The sequence below is a fragment of the Rhea pennata genome, chromosome 1, assembly GCF_028389875.1.
Source record: "Rhea pennata isolate bPtePen1 chromosome 1, bPtePen1.pri, whole genome shotgun sequence".
Taxonomy (NCBI): Eukaryota; Metazoa; Chordata; class Aves; order Rheiformes; family Rheidae; genus Rhea; species Rhea pennata.
Genome location: NC_084663.1, coordinates 179,008,110 through 179,025,156, shown reverse-complemented (window position 1 = coordinate 179,025,156; position 17,047 = coordinate 179,008,110). Strand labels below are relative to the sequence as shown.

The following is a 17,047-nucleotide window of genomic DNA, read 5'->3' as shown; positions in this document are numbered from 1 at the left end:
ATGAGGGTGAGCATGGAGCTTTCTCTATATTTGCTGTAAGAAATATGAAATGTAATTCTCCATAAAAATGATCAGTGGACGGCTGGGGCAAATGATAATGTGGGTGAAATCTGTAGCAAATGAAAGATGCTATGTCACAGCAGTTCAAATTCTCATTACATTATCTTGCATTCTTGCTCAACAGGAATTGCACTTCTTGTTAATGCCTTTTCTATCCTACTGTATAAGCTTTACTTGTGAGGTAACAAACATTCTGTTTATTTTACTAGTGCATTTTAATGTCCTTATTCTTTTCCTTATACATACACCAGGATAGCCACTTCTTTTTTGTGTAAATGTCTATCTGCCAATGTATATTTTATATTAAAACCAATATATTTAAAATATACTCTGTGTTTATCTCATGGACAGTACCTCAAACAGTTCCCTGCTCAGGAGCAGCTGATGCCCTCTTGTGGTTAATGACTTTTCAAACTTGAGTTTAAAGAATGGTCTTACCTTCCCCTTTTTTATGACCATTGTTCTGATTGATTTATGAAGGCTGCAAACGATGTCCATGTTTTAAAGACAGGGCGCTAACTGTTAGTACTAAGGTTTCATAAAAAAGCTGTACACTGAATTTGAATTTAAAAAAACTGTAAACAGCTATTTACAATTATAATATTATTAAGTTATAAATTAGTGGTCCTTCATTGTAATTTCTGCCAACACAACCTACAGGCAGTTGTTTCAGAGATGTCCAAGGTTTGTTAGATGTTGGTTTGGATTATCCACAAGGAAATGTCAAATGTTAGAAATCTCCACTGGTTTCTTTTCCAACATGTGCAGGCTAATTCTTCCATTTAATGGGATTTGTACTTCCAAGTTTTCCTCTGTTCTGTGACGCTTTTTCCCTTTTCTTAGACAGATGTAAATGCCCATCCCAGTTACTAAGGTGATTGAACCCAAGCTTATTATTGACAGAGCTACTAAGGTAGGCATGCAGGATGCTGACTCTATTTTTTTGTGTGTGGGCTCTATGGATATTTGTGGCTGCTTCTCTTCTATATTGATATCAGGCTCTTTTCTTAACAAACTTTCAATGTAGCTCTCATTGCTAACAGTGTCATTGACAAAGAGGTTCACCATGACAGTGGAATGGAGAGGTTCTGGGTAACCATGATCACTAACTTTTACAAGCAATCGATAGAGGCCATAGTCATTTTGCATCAGTGACTCTTCCAAGGTGATATTACCAGTTTTAGGATCAATCCGAAATGACTCTGGTCGAGGGCCTCTTCTTCCTATGATGCTGTAGGCTATGACTGCGTTCATTCCAGTGTCCTTATCAACAGCATAGACCTCAGTGATCGGAGAGCCAGGAAGAGTAGAAGGAAGTACCAACAAATAAGACATATTAGATTGAGGAAATAAGACCAGAGGGGGGTTGTCATTTATGTCCAGAAGAAGGATAGTTATTTTTGCAGTAGAAGATAGGGCAGGATCACCGCCATCAACTGCTTCAATCCACAGAACATAGGAGCTTTGTTGTTCCCTGTCGAGGGAGACTTTAGCTCTCAAAACCCCTTTGCCAGTATCTATGACAAAAATATCACTTCCATTCACAACTGAAAGGGCAACCCATCCATTCTGTCCTGTATCAGCATCCGTGACACTGATAACTCCAATTTCACCAAAACCTGGAAAATTTTCTGGTACAAAAAAGCTGAAGTCCTTGTTGATAAATCTTGGACTATTGTCATTTTTATCCAATACAGTGATTGCGATAGTTGCTATTGATTCTCTTGAAGGAAATCCAGAATCTACTGCTTTGACAGTATATCTATATTTCTCTTTTTCTTCTCTGTCCAGCTGGGTGGAAACTGTAAGAACTCCTGTGATTTTATCCAAAGAAAAATAGGAAGGGGCATCAGGCCCTAAAAAATAGGACACTTCTCCTCTTTCTCCGCTGTCAGCATCTGTAGCATGCAGTTTGGTCAAGAAAGCATTAGGAACATTGTTCTCCTCAATGGATAATTCTATCAACTGCTGAGAGAAAACTGGTGAGTTATCATTGTCATCCAGAACCTGTACTTTGATTATTTTGTTGACATGAAATCCTTCTGAGTTCCACGCGACTACTGAGATTTCATACAGCTGCTGAGTCTCATAGTCCAAAGGCTTTGTGGTCTCTAGTAAGTATTCATTGTTGTATGGCTTGTATGGTGACAGTCTGAAAGGACCATCACCATCCAAATAGCAATTGACTTTGTATTTTTCATCAGGGTCTTTGATGGTAAAAAATGCTATTGGCGTGTTGATAGGCTCCAGTTCCTTCAAGTACACCACTCCCTCCACTTCATTAGCTATGAAACGAGGGACAACTTCAGGTGGCCTCATCATGACTTTGATGATATTCACTAGCACTGTGATCACTGCAGGGATACAGCCAGGGCCGTTGCCCAGAATGATCAGCCTGTGGAGCCTTGGAGAGTCCCCATCAACCATACTGGAGAGTGTGATGACTCCTGTGCTTTCATCCAGATGGAACAAGTCTCTAGATGGCTGGGGGACTTTCTGGCTGTAGGAGTAGGTGATCTGGGCATTGGATCCAAGGTCCATGTCTATTGCATGGACAGTGGCCACATGTGTCCCTAGGGTGGAATTTCCATAAAGGGTGACATTGACCTGAGAGTCATTGAACTGGGGGCAATTGTCATTGATGTCACTGATGTCAATGGTGAGGGTGGCACTGCCCACAAGCGGAGGAGTCCCCCCATCCTCAGCAATGATAACCGTAACATATTCCTCCCTGGCCTCCCTGTCCAGAGCCCCCATGACAATCAAGTAGGGGGTCCTTTCTCCACTCTCATTCTCTTCCACGTCCAGGGTGAAGACACCATAGTTATCCCCCAAGCGGTAGGTCTGGACACCATTGGTGCCCATGTCGGGGTCAAGGGCAGGATGCTCGATGGCCAGGCGGGTGTTCACGGGTGCATTCTCGGGCACAGAAAGGCGGATGTGGGGCACAGGGAAGTGTGGCGCATTGTCGTTGACATCCCGGATAGCGATCTTCACCTTCACCAGGCGGAAGTACTCCTGTGGCAGCACCAGCACGTCTAGCAGCAGCAGGCATGACTCAGGTGAGGGTGATGAGGAGGAAGAGGCAGCGGCCGCTCCCCCAATGATGGTGGCCCCACTGCTCTCCACACACAGAGCTTCCCGGTCGATCTCCAAGGCTGAGGTGTGCAGCTCTCCGGAGCGGTTGTCCAGCTGCACGTACTGGCCTCCCAGGCCACGGGAGGCCAGGGTGAAGGAGAGTGGAGGCTGGAGGGCTGGAGGTCGCTGCCCGTCAGCTGTCGGCAGCCGCAGATCGTGGGCCAGGCTGCCTATGAGCACCCCGGCAGGCAGCCCCTCGTTGAGGCTGTAGAAAAGCTCGGTGGCACGGCTGTAACTGGCAAAGCAGTTGAAAGGTCCCATGAAGAGCAGGAAGAAGGTCAAGTGCTGAGGAAAGAGGCACCGAGGTGCAAGGAGGGGGCAGCGTTAGAGAAGGAGAGGAGAGCAAGACGGCAGCCACCCCCTTCCTTGCTGCCTGCCCCACAGCCACTGCAAGTAGGGTGGTGCAGCATCTGCAACCCGGAGCCATGCTCCCTCTCCCCCTCCAGCTCTCCCTTTTCTTGCTCCCCTCCCTAGCAGAGCGGCTTTCCCAGACTGTTGCCATCTGTACCCTACAGGCAACACCAGCTGCATCCCCCCAGCACGCAGGCACTGCCAGAGATGGCCTAGGGACACCCTGCCGACTCCCCCCAACCAGCAGCACGTTGGCCCCTGATGTGCCACCTGCCCTCTGCTCCTCACCCCGCACCTCCCCGAGCAAAACTCCCAGGCACCCCCAAACGTTTGCTGACCCCTTCCCTTTCCACAGCAGCATCCCCGTCTGCCCCGCCTGTTCCCCCTACCCCCCATACCGCTGTCGTCCCCGCAGTGCCCCAGCACACCGCCGATGCGCACCGCGCACCGCCGCGCTCCGGGCGCCCCCGCGGGTCTCTGCCCGCCCTCCCCCACCCCGCCCCTCCGGCCGCGGGCAAGCGGCGCCGGCAGCCCGGTGGCCACGGACCCCCCCCTCTTCCCACGCCCCTCACGGCTCTGCGCCGGCTTCACAGAGGAGTTCAGCAGAGGAGCCGCGGCGAGGTCGCGCCGAGGAACCGTCCGCGCTGGCGGGCGCGTCCCCAGCCCCCCGCCTTGGGAAAGGGGCTCCGGGTGCCGCCGCCTCGGGCGGGATTTACCCCCTCGCTGCCTTTCTGCCCCCTCCACCCCACACTTCTCCTTTCTCGCGGGTCTTGCCACAGCCCACGCCGGCGAGCAACAACTCAAACTTTTCACGGCCGCTCTGATCTGTGGGGATCGGAGCTCAGAGGGAGGAAATAAAAATACACATATATATATATGTGTGTGTGTGTGTGTGTGTGTGTGTGTGTGTGTGTATAGAGAGAGAGAGAGAGAGAGAGAGAGATGTAAATGGAGAAGGGGGGTTGCTAATTTTGCTGTTCCCTGCGAAGTCGCGCTCGGGAGGCAGGACGCGGCGCCTCCCCTCGCCCCCGCAGCGGCCCGGCCCTTACCTGCAGGCTGCCGCGGGCGCTGGTGCTGCCGCGGCTGCCCGGGGGCCCCATGCCGGGCCGCCGGCTGCGCCCGAGCCGCCCGCCCGCTCCGCCCGCTCCGCCGGCTCCGCCGCCCGGGCAGCGCCGCTCCGTGCCGCGGCAGCCCATGCCCCGCCGCCGCCGCGCCGGGCTCTGCGCGCCGCCCACGACACTCCCCCTCGGCGCGGCTCGGCGCGGCTCGGCTCGGCTCGGCTCGGCTCGGCACCGGGTGGGGGGGGAGCCCCCAGTCACGGGCACGGCAACGAGCGGCGGCGCAGGGGCCAGGCGCTGCGCTGCGCCGCGCGCCGGGACCTGCGCGCATCACCGCGCTGCTGGGCGGCGGGGCGCATTCGGACCGCGGGAAGAAGCTACCCCCCGTCTGAAAACTGCAGGGGAAAAATACACACACACGCACACGCACACACACCACACACGCACATATGTATATAAATCGGGTTGTCCTTCTTCCACTGCCTGTGGCAAGATCGTGCGGTGTGGCCGCCAGCCTGCAAAAGACCTGCTGTCGTCTCGGCTGCTAAACCCTGGTGGGCAGTGGGCAGTTTGCACCTAGGCAAAGTGAAAGTAATGTTTTGAGGGGCCTGCGGCTGTTTGTTTGGAGGAGGGCGTGCATTTTGGCAAATTAGAGCAGCAGCTCCGGTTTCTTGCCAGCTAAGAACTCAAAGGTCCACTGTGGCGGGAGATTATGTGCTCTCCTTTTATAGTCGCCAGCCACTGTTGCCATAGAACTAGACGTGAAATTATCAGCTCCTGTGAAACTTCAGCTAGTGCAAGTCCAGATATGCATTTCCTTAGCACCATAGGCCAAACGCCTTAACAGCATGGTTAGCTGCCAGAAGGATAGCTAACCTGTCCTGTGTTCCTTATACTGGCTCTCTGCAAGATTTTTAAAAGAACTTGAGATGCCTGCCTTTAGTCTTAGAGTGTTGAATGGTCTGGATTGAGGCTGTTGTTGAGAGTTCATGGATTAGGACTCTGGCAGACAGTTGCATTTGTCACAGTGGAGCTGTAAAATGGCTAAAGTGTGCAAGAGATTGAGCTGTCTTAATCACACGGGATCTGAGGACCTTCTTGAACTTCTCAGCTCTCCATTGCAAGCACAGTATGCAGGCATTTGGTCTCAGCTTGGATACTAAGAATGCATACAACAGCAAAAATTCCACCTTGAGTCAAAACAAAAAAACACTCTTCCCATTCTCTCCCTCTCTCCTGAGATGAAATCTAAGCCCAATACAAAATGAAGAAACAACAAAAAAAAATTAGAACCTCAGTTCGCAAAACAGCCTTAACCCCAAATCTTTTGTAATGCTACATCTTTCAAAAGCAAGACATACATGGAAAAATATGGACTGTGCTGTTTAATAACTCTTGGGGTGCTGTTGGATATTGTGAGGATGAGGGCAGTAGCACAGGCTGAATAGAGCAGAGCTGAACAGAACAGAAAAAAAAAAAAAAACTTCCAACACTGATTTCCTCCACAACCATAAACAAATCACATTAATTCCTTTGTCTCATTCCTATATCCATAACATACAAATAGTACAAAAGTGCTTTTCTGAGTTAGAGCTTTATCACATCCTTATGGAGGTCAATGGCAGCAGAATCAGGCTTTATTTTATTTAACGGATCCCTTTGAAACATACTTTCCATTTTAATATCCATTTCATTCTAAAAGTGACATTAGCACAAGAATCATATATGATTTAAACAGTACAGTATTAGGATGCTAACAAAAGCTATATTTATTATTCACTAATCTCTAGTGTTTTGAAACCACTCTGTGCATAGTGCCCGTTTAAATAGTTTATATCTTTACCATTCAGTTCTAGCACAAACAGAACAGACAGTACAGTATATACAGTTCAGAGCAAACCGCTATAATTTAAGAGAGAAATCAAACTACCAGGTCCCTTACTAAGTCCTCACCTGTGTGCACTTGTCTTCAGATTGTTCAATATGAAAGGTTCCTCCAAACTCAATTCTGTTGGTTTAGCTGGACATAGCAGATGCTTTTACTTGGCTCACCTCTGCTCTAATTTTACTCATTTCAGCAGAGAAATATCGACTTCATTGGATTTCAGTGGAAGTTTGTTCCTGATTTCTGAGGAGTCTGTATTTCATAGACCGATTATAATATTAATGTTAGCAAATTAGTAGCCTTCTTGTGAAGAATGAGTCTGAAGTCCCTCTTAAATTCTATCAACATCTTTTTTTCTGGTATCTCAGTTTATCTTCCTTTCCTCTTATCCTGTTGAAATAACTGACCTATTACCATACCCTTCTTAATCATCCCAGCCACTGTGTTTCCCTGAGGCCTCTAACAGAACAGGCTATGCCTCTGCTATTACAGCATTCAGACTTTCATTATGCCTGATGCATTCATTTTATTTTATTAAAACCACAGGCATAACAGCAGACGTAAAAGTTTTCGGGGGCATCTGGTACCTATAGAGTATTTTATTTTGGTAGACATCAGCAACATCTCGTAAGTCTTCAAGGCTCCTTAAAGACTAATATGTCTAACGAATATTCTATTTAAAGATAAATACGTAAATATGCTAAGCCATTTATGGGAAATGGAATGAAGGGAGGGAAAGCTGAGGCAGTGCAGAACAGAGACAAAATTAGCACATTCGTTTGCCCTTTTATTTCATTTCCTTTCCTTCTTTTTTTCTCTTTTCTTCTTTTTTTCTTTTTATGTTAGTGCTAGAAAAACATTCACCGATTTCATTAGATTTCTATATTCAGGTACATTTTCTGAAGAGGTGTAAGACATTAGCAGTTTTCTATCCCAATCCCATTTGATCATGTTTAGCCAAACATGTCATTTTAGCTTGCATTTTGCTATGTCAGATCTTATTATTACTGAATATATCCATATTTATTATTACATTGCTCTGCCCACAGTTGTACCACATCCAAGATTCTGGTTATAATTAGCCAGTAAGAAGGAAAAAGTAGGAGCATTTCAATGGGATTACTGATTGCCTCAGGTGAGTTACAAAGCACAAGACTGAGATCAAATGACAAGCCATCCCAGAAGTCTCATGGTTATTCACAAATACACTAGAATAAATACATTATTGCTGTCATAAAATAGAACATTTATTTAACTTTATTAAGGTGGACATAACTGATATTGATATACAATTTTTTTTTGGGGGGGGGTAGAGTTCTAATAGCAGATGGAAATGTTTCTAGGGGAATCAATCAGGACTATTACTTCTGTAAGAGAATCTCACATACTACTTTTAGCACAGCTGGAAATCCTGAATGACTTTTGCAAGAGAGGGGATGCAGATACATATCCCCTCAACCTAGCAAAAAGCTGCCTCTTTGTTCTAGTCTGCAGTTCTACCAAGCAAGATAGTGGTCTGAGACTCCCCAGTGCTGCTACTGATTCAGCTGACAAACTTCTTAGTACTTTAGTCAATGGGCCCCTTGGAGGAGGCATTTTTCAGTGGGAAAAGTCAGTGGAACTGAGTGAAAGCAGGGGTATTAACATTGATTCCTACTCACAATAAAATAGAACAAGGCACAGGTCAGTATTAATAGACTACTCTGAAGACTTTAAACCACATGAGAGATAAGGTTGGTGGAGGAGATATTTTAAACTATATTACAAATAGAAATCTTTTGTTTCCTCACTTCTTAGTTAGGAAAAGGCCCAGAACTTCCTGTGCAAGATAGTGGATTACAGTGTGAAAGACTCTATGAATATTAGATAATGACCTAGCGTGCAGAAGTGCTGAGCATCTGGTGTTCCCATTTATACTGAAAGCTGTGATCATTCCACGTCGCTGTAGATCAGACCTAGCGTGGCCATCCAGTTCTTGGCACAGAGCGCAAGAGGGGCCTTGCCATTGCTTTTCCTGATAACATTAAAAATGGTCAAAAGCCCTAGACTGGGTAAAGGAGCAGTGGCACTGGACAGAGGATGAGGCTCTGGAGTCTGTACAGGTTAAAGCTCCACTTGTGCTTTCAAGGGCTCATTCCCTACATGAAGAATAGGTAGGCTTTTGCTCAGCAGTCTTTCATGAACAAAATCCTGCTGCAGACATGACACCTTTATGTGGAAATAGCTAACATGTGGAATGGTTTCTAAAGTTAAGAAAAGATACCCCACGAGACAAAGCAATGTTTGATAGGAAAAGTAACAGAGATGGATATGCTTTTCCTTTCTAGTCAGCTCAACGTCTGTTGGGGACCAGGACTATAGTGTGAATGATCACACTATATGAGTGAGTTGTTATGAATGAGTTGTTAAACATTGGAAAAGAAACTTGACCAAAAGCTTCCCACAGTCCTTGAACTACCTAACTTTGAAAGATTTAACCAACTTCATCTTTAAATTATTTTTGGGATTCATAAAAATACAAGTTCTATGGTTATGATGTTTTGCATATATCTCCATGCTTCTCTTCTCACCTGGAAAAGAAGCCAAGAGATACCAGCCGTGGGAAAGATTACGTCAATGTTTTTCTAAATGTTTTTCTAGGCTGATCACAACTGCATTCTCTAAAGAAAAGCTAATTTGAAGTCTAGTAACTAAGCAAAAGTTTCTGACAGCAATTAGAAAGGAAGGATTTAACTCATTATATTGAAATTCATCTTTTTTTACTAGTGGTTTTTATACTGTTACACAATATATTAGCATTCACTTTCACTGACTTCTTGCAGAAGGCTTAAAATAATTATGATACAACTTTTGTTTTGTATAAGTCAAAGCCCAAGCTAAGGTACAGTGCTAATATAATACAGCTGAAAATTATTAATACTGAAATCTTTCATTGTGGTCCTTATTGCGTTAGTTCAGGGAGAGCATTCCAGTTTCTGCCAGGTTACTTTATCCACTCTGCCTGCAAGCTGTGAGGGTCTCATGAACGTGTAGATGTTTCTGAATTGACTTCTTACTGACATTAAGCCATGACTTCCAAGCTGAAGCTGCGGCCTCATGACACCAGAAATCAGATGTGTGAGGGGCACAGTGCTTCCAGCAAGACATTAAAGAAGTCCTGTGGTATGCCAGGTAGTTTTCAGACACAGAAACGTGCACCTATCCAGCTCCGTATAGGCTGTCACATGTCATGCAGCCAACTTAGCCACCAGCTGCAATTCCGTTTCATTATCTGAGACAGAAATGGCAAGATAGTGGATATAATGCTATAATACAGTCTATTTTCCTGCTACAGCTGCAGTTCCCATAGTATTTCAGCTTCTCTTCTCTTGGTTCTTCTGAAATAGACAGTTGTGAATATATTACCTTGTCAGATGAACTTGCTGCTTTTGCTCTGAAATATATTCTACATGCTGTAGTTTCATCTGAAGTCACTGACTACACAGGAAACACTTTGATTTCCTTGACAATAAACTATTTTGAACTTTCTAAGGACTACATGCTGTTATCTTCCCTCAGACTATATGAAAGCAAAAATTCTGAATGAATTCTTAATCCAAAATCCCCAAATTCTAACTTATTTCTTGCTCATCGAAACTCTTAACTCCAAAGACCTTCTTCCTAAACATGGGATAAATTCACAAGTGTGAATAATCACCAGGGTGATTTGGAACTGACCAAGTTACAGTGAGATTTAATACATTTTTTTATGATTTCAGTGAAAGGAAGATAGTTAAGCCAAGCAATATGTAGTTAACTTTTTTACATAATGGAAAAATATATTGACTGTATACTTCTGAACTCAGGTAGCAAAGTTTTATTGTTCACATAGTCACTGTCATTGCCCTTCTCCCTACTGAAATAAGAGTTCATAGTATTTTTTTCTGCACAAGGCCAGAGTTCACTTGGCAGAGCTAAGCCCACTATGAGAGCCAAACTTATTCAGAGGTTAATGTACATAAAAATTTTCCTGAGTTTTTGAAATCATTTGGTCATACTGAAGTCATACTTCTTTTTTATTCAGCTTTTATACGTAGTAGAAAGAAAGGGTTACTCATTAGAAAGGATGGGATTGCTTAATCTAAGTTAGATATCTGAAAAACAGGTGTCTAATTCTGAGCTGGTTATTATAGGCTCTTTTTCTTCCAAAGAAATAGTCACTTCCAAGGCTGACTTATCTCATTTTAAGCTAAGTGTTTAAAACAGGTCTGAGAAGTTGCCCTGTCGAAGGATCTGTTTCTCTCTACTGAATAAAAAGGCAGACAAGACTGAGACTCAGATACAGTGTTTAAGTTGCAGCTGTTTAAAGGTAGATTATGTGAAGCCTAACACCCCTGGTAATAGTAGGTAACCTAAACAGTTACCATGTTGCATTGCTGATAGAGATTTAAAGACTTTATGCAATACTCTTAGAATATTTAGCAATACACCTTGAGACCATGCTGTGGAATGAGTACTGCATCCAGTTCTGGGCTCCCCAGGACAAGAGAGACATGGAGCTACTGGAGAGAGTCCAGCATAGGGCTACGAAGATGATCAGAGGGCTGGAGCACCTGCCCTGTGAGGAACGGCTGCGAGAGCTGGGCCTCTTCAGCCTGGGGAAGAGAAGACTGAGGGGGGGATCTGACCAATGTGTACAAGTACCTGAAGGGAGGGTGTCAAGGGGACGGGGACAAACTCTTTTCAGTGCTAAGTGGCAGGACAAGAGGCAACGGGCATAAACTGAATCCCAGGAAGTTCCACCTGAATGTGAGGAAGAACTTCTTTACTTTGAGATTGATAGACCCAGAGAGGTTGTGGAGTCTCCTTCTCCGGAGATATTCAAAACATGCCTGGACGCAACCCAGTCTAACATGCTTTAGGTGACCATACTTGGACTGGGAGTTGAAGTAGGGGTTGGACTAGATGATCTCCAGAGATCCCTTCCAACCTCAACCATTCTGTGGTTCTGTAACTCCAATGAGTCTAAATATTGGAGACTTGCAGTGTACTTCTCACAGATTACCAATCAAGAACTGTTTACAGATGCTGTTGCACAATCATTTTAGACAATAATTATATCTGATGGGAAAAGTGATCTGTCCCTAACATAGTTCCAGAAAGTCAAAATACATTGCATATATTATTTGTTACCAAATGACTAATAGCTTTATTCATCAGAAATCACTTGTTCCATATGCATACAATTTAACTTATCTAAGTGAAGAAAACAACATTACTTATAGTAATATGAGGTTTGAAACTTTAACCTACAATAAGATAAAACTTTCATTTGACAACTATGAAATATTTCTTAAGTAGCATTGAAAAGTCAGGATTAGAACTTGATTTCTTTCCTGTTTTCAGCATTGCACACCTCTAGGGCTCCCCATAATAATAATAAGCATTTAATTCAAGAAATCAGAAACTCAGTAAGCAGTTTAATAAAAATCAAAATGCATTTCCTACAGCATAGAAAAAATTATCTAGTGTTTTACTTCTTCATATAGTGAATTCCTTCAGGGAAAATACAATTTTTTGTTGGTGGTGGTGGTAAAAAATGGGAATGCATAATTCATGGAAAAATGAGCAGCCTCTATAGAAGAGTAAAACTTTTGTCCTGCTTATTCAGGGTAATATGGGATTGTGAATGAAATAGCAATTAATATAAATTTCTATTTCAAACATATTATTTTAGCATTGTGCTTTCTCACTTGGCAATGTTAACAATATAAATATAATGTTTGTTAGTGTTTCCTTATTCTTTAGGGATATAAAAAGCTCAATTCCAATTGTCTAGCCAATGAACACAACCAAAGAATTGCTAGGTAAAATAACTCTTATATGGTAGATTACCCTTCTGGTACATCTCTTCTAAATTGATATATTCCTAAGTAGTACCTCTGCGTACAGAATATGTATTGTAAGTAAATTGACTGAGAAGAGCTTGCAGCAGGAAAAGAAAAAAGAAAAGGAAAAAAAAAAGCAGGAAACAATCCAAGGAACCATAAAATAAGAAAGCTGAATATTTTCCAATTTGAATGTATATTATGCTACAAAGACAAAAAAAGACCTTCTTGTATTGACTGCATATTATTATACTTAGTTTTCCTTAGAATGCCATTGACATTAAAGTAGTTTTCTTGGAAGAATGTTTCACTCACAATGTGTTCTTTTTTGTGTTTTAAAATTATTCAGAAATGAGAAGATAGAAGGGGAAGAGATACTTACTGACAGGAATCTCTAGAAGAAACTTCTTTTCCATGTTCCATCCAAAATTAACTCAGATCTTGGTGTGATTTCAGACATGCATGGATATTCAAAAGTGCACCAACTCAGCTTTCTACACAGAGCTAGAACTGATGCTGACCGATATACAAAATGTGTAGAGCACAATAAGCAATTTCTGAGGGTCCAACAAAAGTCACAAACGGAGTCACGTAATCTTTAGTGGTGGCATCTACTGGTGCTGTAAACACAGGTGTTGAATAAGTAGTTACATCAGTTTCAGCTGAACTACTAGTCCAGTACTACAGATACTGGACTAGATGCATACATGGATGAAGTACTGAGATTGTGAAGATTAAGGAAAAGCTTTGATACCTCCACAATTATTTTTTTCTTCATGTTTGACCTTGAAGCAGAACCTAACATCTTTCTATTAGAACCTTAACTATTTAATGAACCTATATTAAATACATTCTCTTGACAGAGGAGACTTTCTATCGCATTTTTTGACAACTTTGCAGAGGAATTCTGGAATTTTTGTTAAGATTAAATAAAATAATTAACCCTTCCCCAAAAACAAACAAATACCACCAACAGCTTTTTCTTACCTTCATTCAGCCAAATTCTCTTTCTGATTTCTAAACTTATTTATTCACATGGACCTGAGAAATCTGATCTTTGAAAAATGAAGAAGGAGATGCCATTTCCTGAGGCTGCTCATGACTGAGATGGATGGTGGTAGGGTCTGGGAAGGTAGAGTGATGTAGGAGATCTGTGAGGGGAAATGTGTAATTTAATTAGTTACATTTCATTAATTTGTTTTCTGCTTTTGTCTGTAAACTCTTCATTAATTAATGTTTAGATCTTCTGATATGTCTAAAAGCTACAGATGCTCAAATATTTTCAAAAAAACCCACAGTGAAATACATTGTAACAATATGCTAGTACTAGTTGACTATTAAAAGAGAATACTAATGCACAGCTATCAAAAAAAAAAAAAAAGTAGTAAGCATGTGTTTGATGCATAACTGAACTTATCTTGAAAGATAAAAAAAGTTTTCCACAAACCCACCAGAGTTAAATACTTGACTAAATACATTTACCACATGTCATAAGAGCTAAGAGCTGCTACACTTGCTGTCCAACCAGTCAAAAATCAGCATGGTCTTCAATGAGATTTTCCAACTACAATTTGTTAATGGTGTATTTTTATCTGAGTTCTTGTGGATTGTTTTACAGCATCTCAGAGCAGCAATGGGGGAAAACAAAACAAAACAAAATAAAAAACCTAGTAGTTGGTTACAGATTTAGAAGAACTTTAAAATTAGTCTAGGCTTTTTTGATGGGAGGATGGGTTGCAATGCAGGCTCAAGATGAAGCTAGTTTGATTATCTGCCTACTGAGGTCATAGACAAAAGGAATCAGATGTTGCTGGAGGAATCAAGTCCTCCAAAGGCTTATACTAAATTTTCTGTTCAGGAGGGAAATAAATTTCTCCTATAATTGGTAGGGAAAAATTTTGGAAAACCAAGGATATCCTTGGACAAGATGATAACCAAAGATGTGCAGAGAGATGATTCCAGAAACAGTGATGCTGCAGCAGAATGGGCGTCATTTTGCTATGGAAATTTTTATATCAAGAAACATCTGTAGATGTTCAGCAGACAAGCAATGACAATACCTTGTATAGCACGACACAGGCACTGCACGTGAAAAGTCGTCAGCGGATTTCAACAATTGGATGCAAGTGGGAAATTAACTGAGAAAGAAAGTCTCTCACACATGAGAGCTCAGGCTGCACAGGAGTTTGTGTATCAGTAGCAACTCTCTGAACTGTTTCTTAAAATAAATGAAGCCGTTTAGTGTGCAAGTGCAAAAGCAAAAATATTGTGCTTCAGACTTATCCCACAGCTGAACTATCATCTATTCATTAGAGGTCCCTGCCTTGCAACTGGATTTTTTTTCCTACTGACTTCAGTGAAGGATTAGAACAAGTGCCCCTTAGGTTCTCTGAGAAACTTAAATGATTAGCTCTATTCTCTTACTGAGTAAATATAGGAATATTAACATCTTAAAGAAATGGTTGATACTATTAACTAGAAATCTTTGATAACAGAATGTGTGAGAATTTGTGTTCATATAAAGATCCTAGGATACCAACATATGTTGTATGCATGCCATATATATGCACAATGTATGTATTACTAATTGTTAGTGCAGAGTTTTCTTTCCCCTTAGACTTGGAGTGCCATGCCTGAATCCAGAAACAGCTACAACACTCACCCTCTCTTCAGCTTCATACATCCGATTGCTACCTTTTATAAAGCATAAACACAGTTGTTTGTGCATACCATAACATGATGAATATTGATGTTTTTATTGATTTTTTTCCAAAGGCATAAAATTATATCTTTGATATTCTACACAATCACTTCTCTATTGATTTGTATTTAATTAGTTGACATTGCACTACCTTCTAGTTTTATAATTAGTCTTATTGTCACTAAGAGCAGAAGCAGACTAGAACCTAGAATCTCATATGTAGACTGATACTTGTGTGTGAGTCTCTGTCTTGGAAAATGGAACATTCAGAAAATTGGGAATGTGCTCTTGAGTCTTGATAGCTCCAATCCAGCTCAAGTGTAACTACAAGTCAATGGAAACAGTAATAGTTATTACAGGTCACTGAACTTTGTAACATAGTGGCTTTGTATGCTTCTCAGGCTATTTTTAGAGTTTATAAAAGTAGTTCAAGTTCTTGGGTTTTTTTTTTTTTCTTCGGTGATTTGTACCCATAGCTACTTTCAAGGTTGAGGTCATTTTAAAAACAAAATTGATGTGCTTTGTTTTTTTTCAGATAGGGAGAAGTGTGTAGCATTATATAAGGGACAAAAAAGCTGGCAGTGACCTAGAATAGTTAATTGCTCTCTTTACAATCCTTTAGAAGAGTTATATGACATAGAGTGGAAGCCATCACAGGCTCCCATACAGGGAGCCATCTAAAATTATCATGGTCTCTGAAAAGATGGCTAAAGGCCACTCAAGAAAAAAAAATACACATTTTACACATCCCATATATCTTAAATCTAACCTTGTTTACCTAAAGCTACAGAGTGGAATGACCATTCACTGGAGAGCACTGAAGACTCAGTAGAACCTAAAGTGCCTCAACTTTCCGTCAGGTATCAAAGAAGAAGAAACATCTTTTTTTGAGGTGACACAGGTAATGTCAGATGAGCTGCTCCTCCACTTTTGCTAAAAGAGATGATAGCAGCATTTCCAAGGGAGTACTTTGAGGAGCTCTTTCTAAGCCATTTATTCTAATTAAAAGAAATTGTTGAAAGAGGCTAAGTAATATGTCTGAGGAGCAGTGCTTAGGAATTAACCAGGTCTTTCACGCTGTTAGTTAGCCTTTGCTGGTTCTACATTATATGTTGAACTTTAGTGACTCTTTCATGGCTGCACTCACCAGTTTGGATTACGTACAGAGTTTTCAAACTTTCCACCGGCAGCCTGCATAGTCCTCGCATGTGGTCTAATTATTGCAATATCTGAATTCTTATCTTGATCAAGACTTAAGCACCTCATATGAGGTATTTTGCCTCGAAGTCTCCACTTACTGGGTTCCCAAGAGTACAAGGGAGTGCCCTTAATCATTGGACCCTCTAAACACACAAACAGCTTAATTGTTCGTTCACATCTTGGCTCTGTTGGGCTATAGAAACTAAACAGATATATCTGATGGTGCTAACTGATAAGGAGTGTAAAAGCATGCTTGTTGATGTCACATGATGGGGGCAGATCATAGATTGATCCTTGGGCCTTTTATATTTACCATTATAGATGTAGGCATTTGGTTCATTTTCTTTAAAATTGCTACAGTGTTAGCGTTCCTGATCTGGAAAAAGCCATCTCATCTACCTTACTGGAGACTGGTTTGGCTTTGACTTACATTTGACCTTATCCAACAGCCTCACAATGCTAAAGAAAAATGAAGTACTGTAGATGACTGACTGCAACAGTATATCATTCATAAAATCAGCAGTATCGAAAACTTACTTCATAACTGGCACAAGATCAAGCTGAGAGAAAAGGCATTAAATAAGTATACCTCTTTTCTAGCATTATTATCAACGCAGACTTGCAGTTTGTAGACAACATCAGGGTGAAACCTTGATGCGGGGAAGACAGAGCAAAAGTAACTTCTTGCCAAAATCCAAATCAGAGTATTTCAACAAAATAGCTTGTTTTGACAGCATGTCTTTGACATTTCCTTTTAGATTCTTTATATTACAAATTTCTAACCTTT

The 17,047-nt window shown here is 41.9% G+C and overlaps 1 protein-coding gene across 1 annotated transcript; it reads right to left on the bottom strand.

Annotated features, from left to right (window-relative positions):
- Positions 1 to 693: 693 nt before the first annotated feature.
- Positions 694 to 4,649, bottom strand: PCDH20 (protocadherin 20). The gene is made up of 2 exons (XM_062576168.1): positions 4,599 to 4,649; positions 694 to 3,483 (listed from the first exon to the last, which is right to left on the bottom strand). Exons 1-2 carry the CDS (start codon positions 4,647 to 4,649, stop codon positions 784 to 786), a joined length of 2,751 nt encoding a protein of 916 aa, XP_062432152.1. The 3' UTR covers positions 694 to 783.
- Positions 4,650 to 17,047: the final 12,398 nt, after the last annotated feature.

Coding starts and splice junctions, on each gene's coding strand:
- PCDH20 (XM_062576168.1), bottom strand. CDS start 4,649: ATGGGGCCCCCGGGCAGCCGCGGCAGCACCAGCGCCCGCGGCAGCCTG. Junction 3,484..4,598: donor GCGCCCGCGGCAGCCTGCAG/GTAAGGGCCGGG, acceptor CTCTTTCCTCAG/CACTTGACCTTCTTCCTGCT.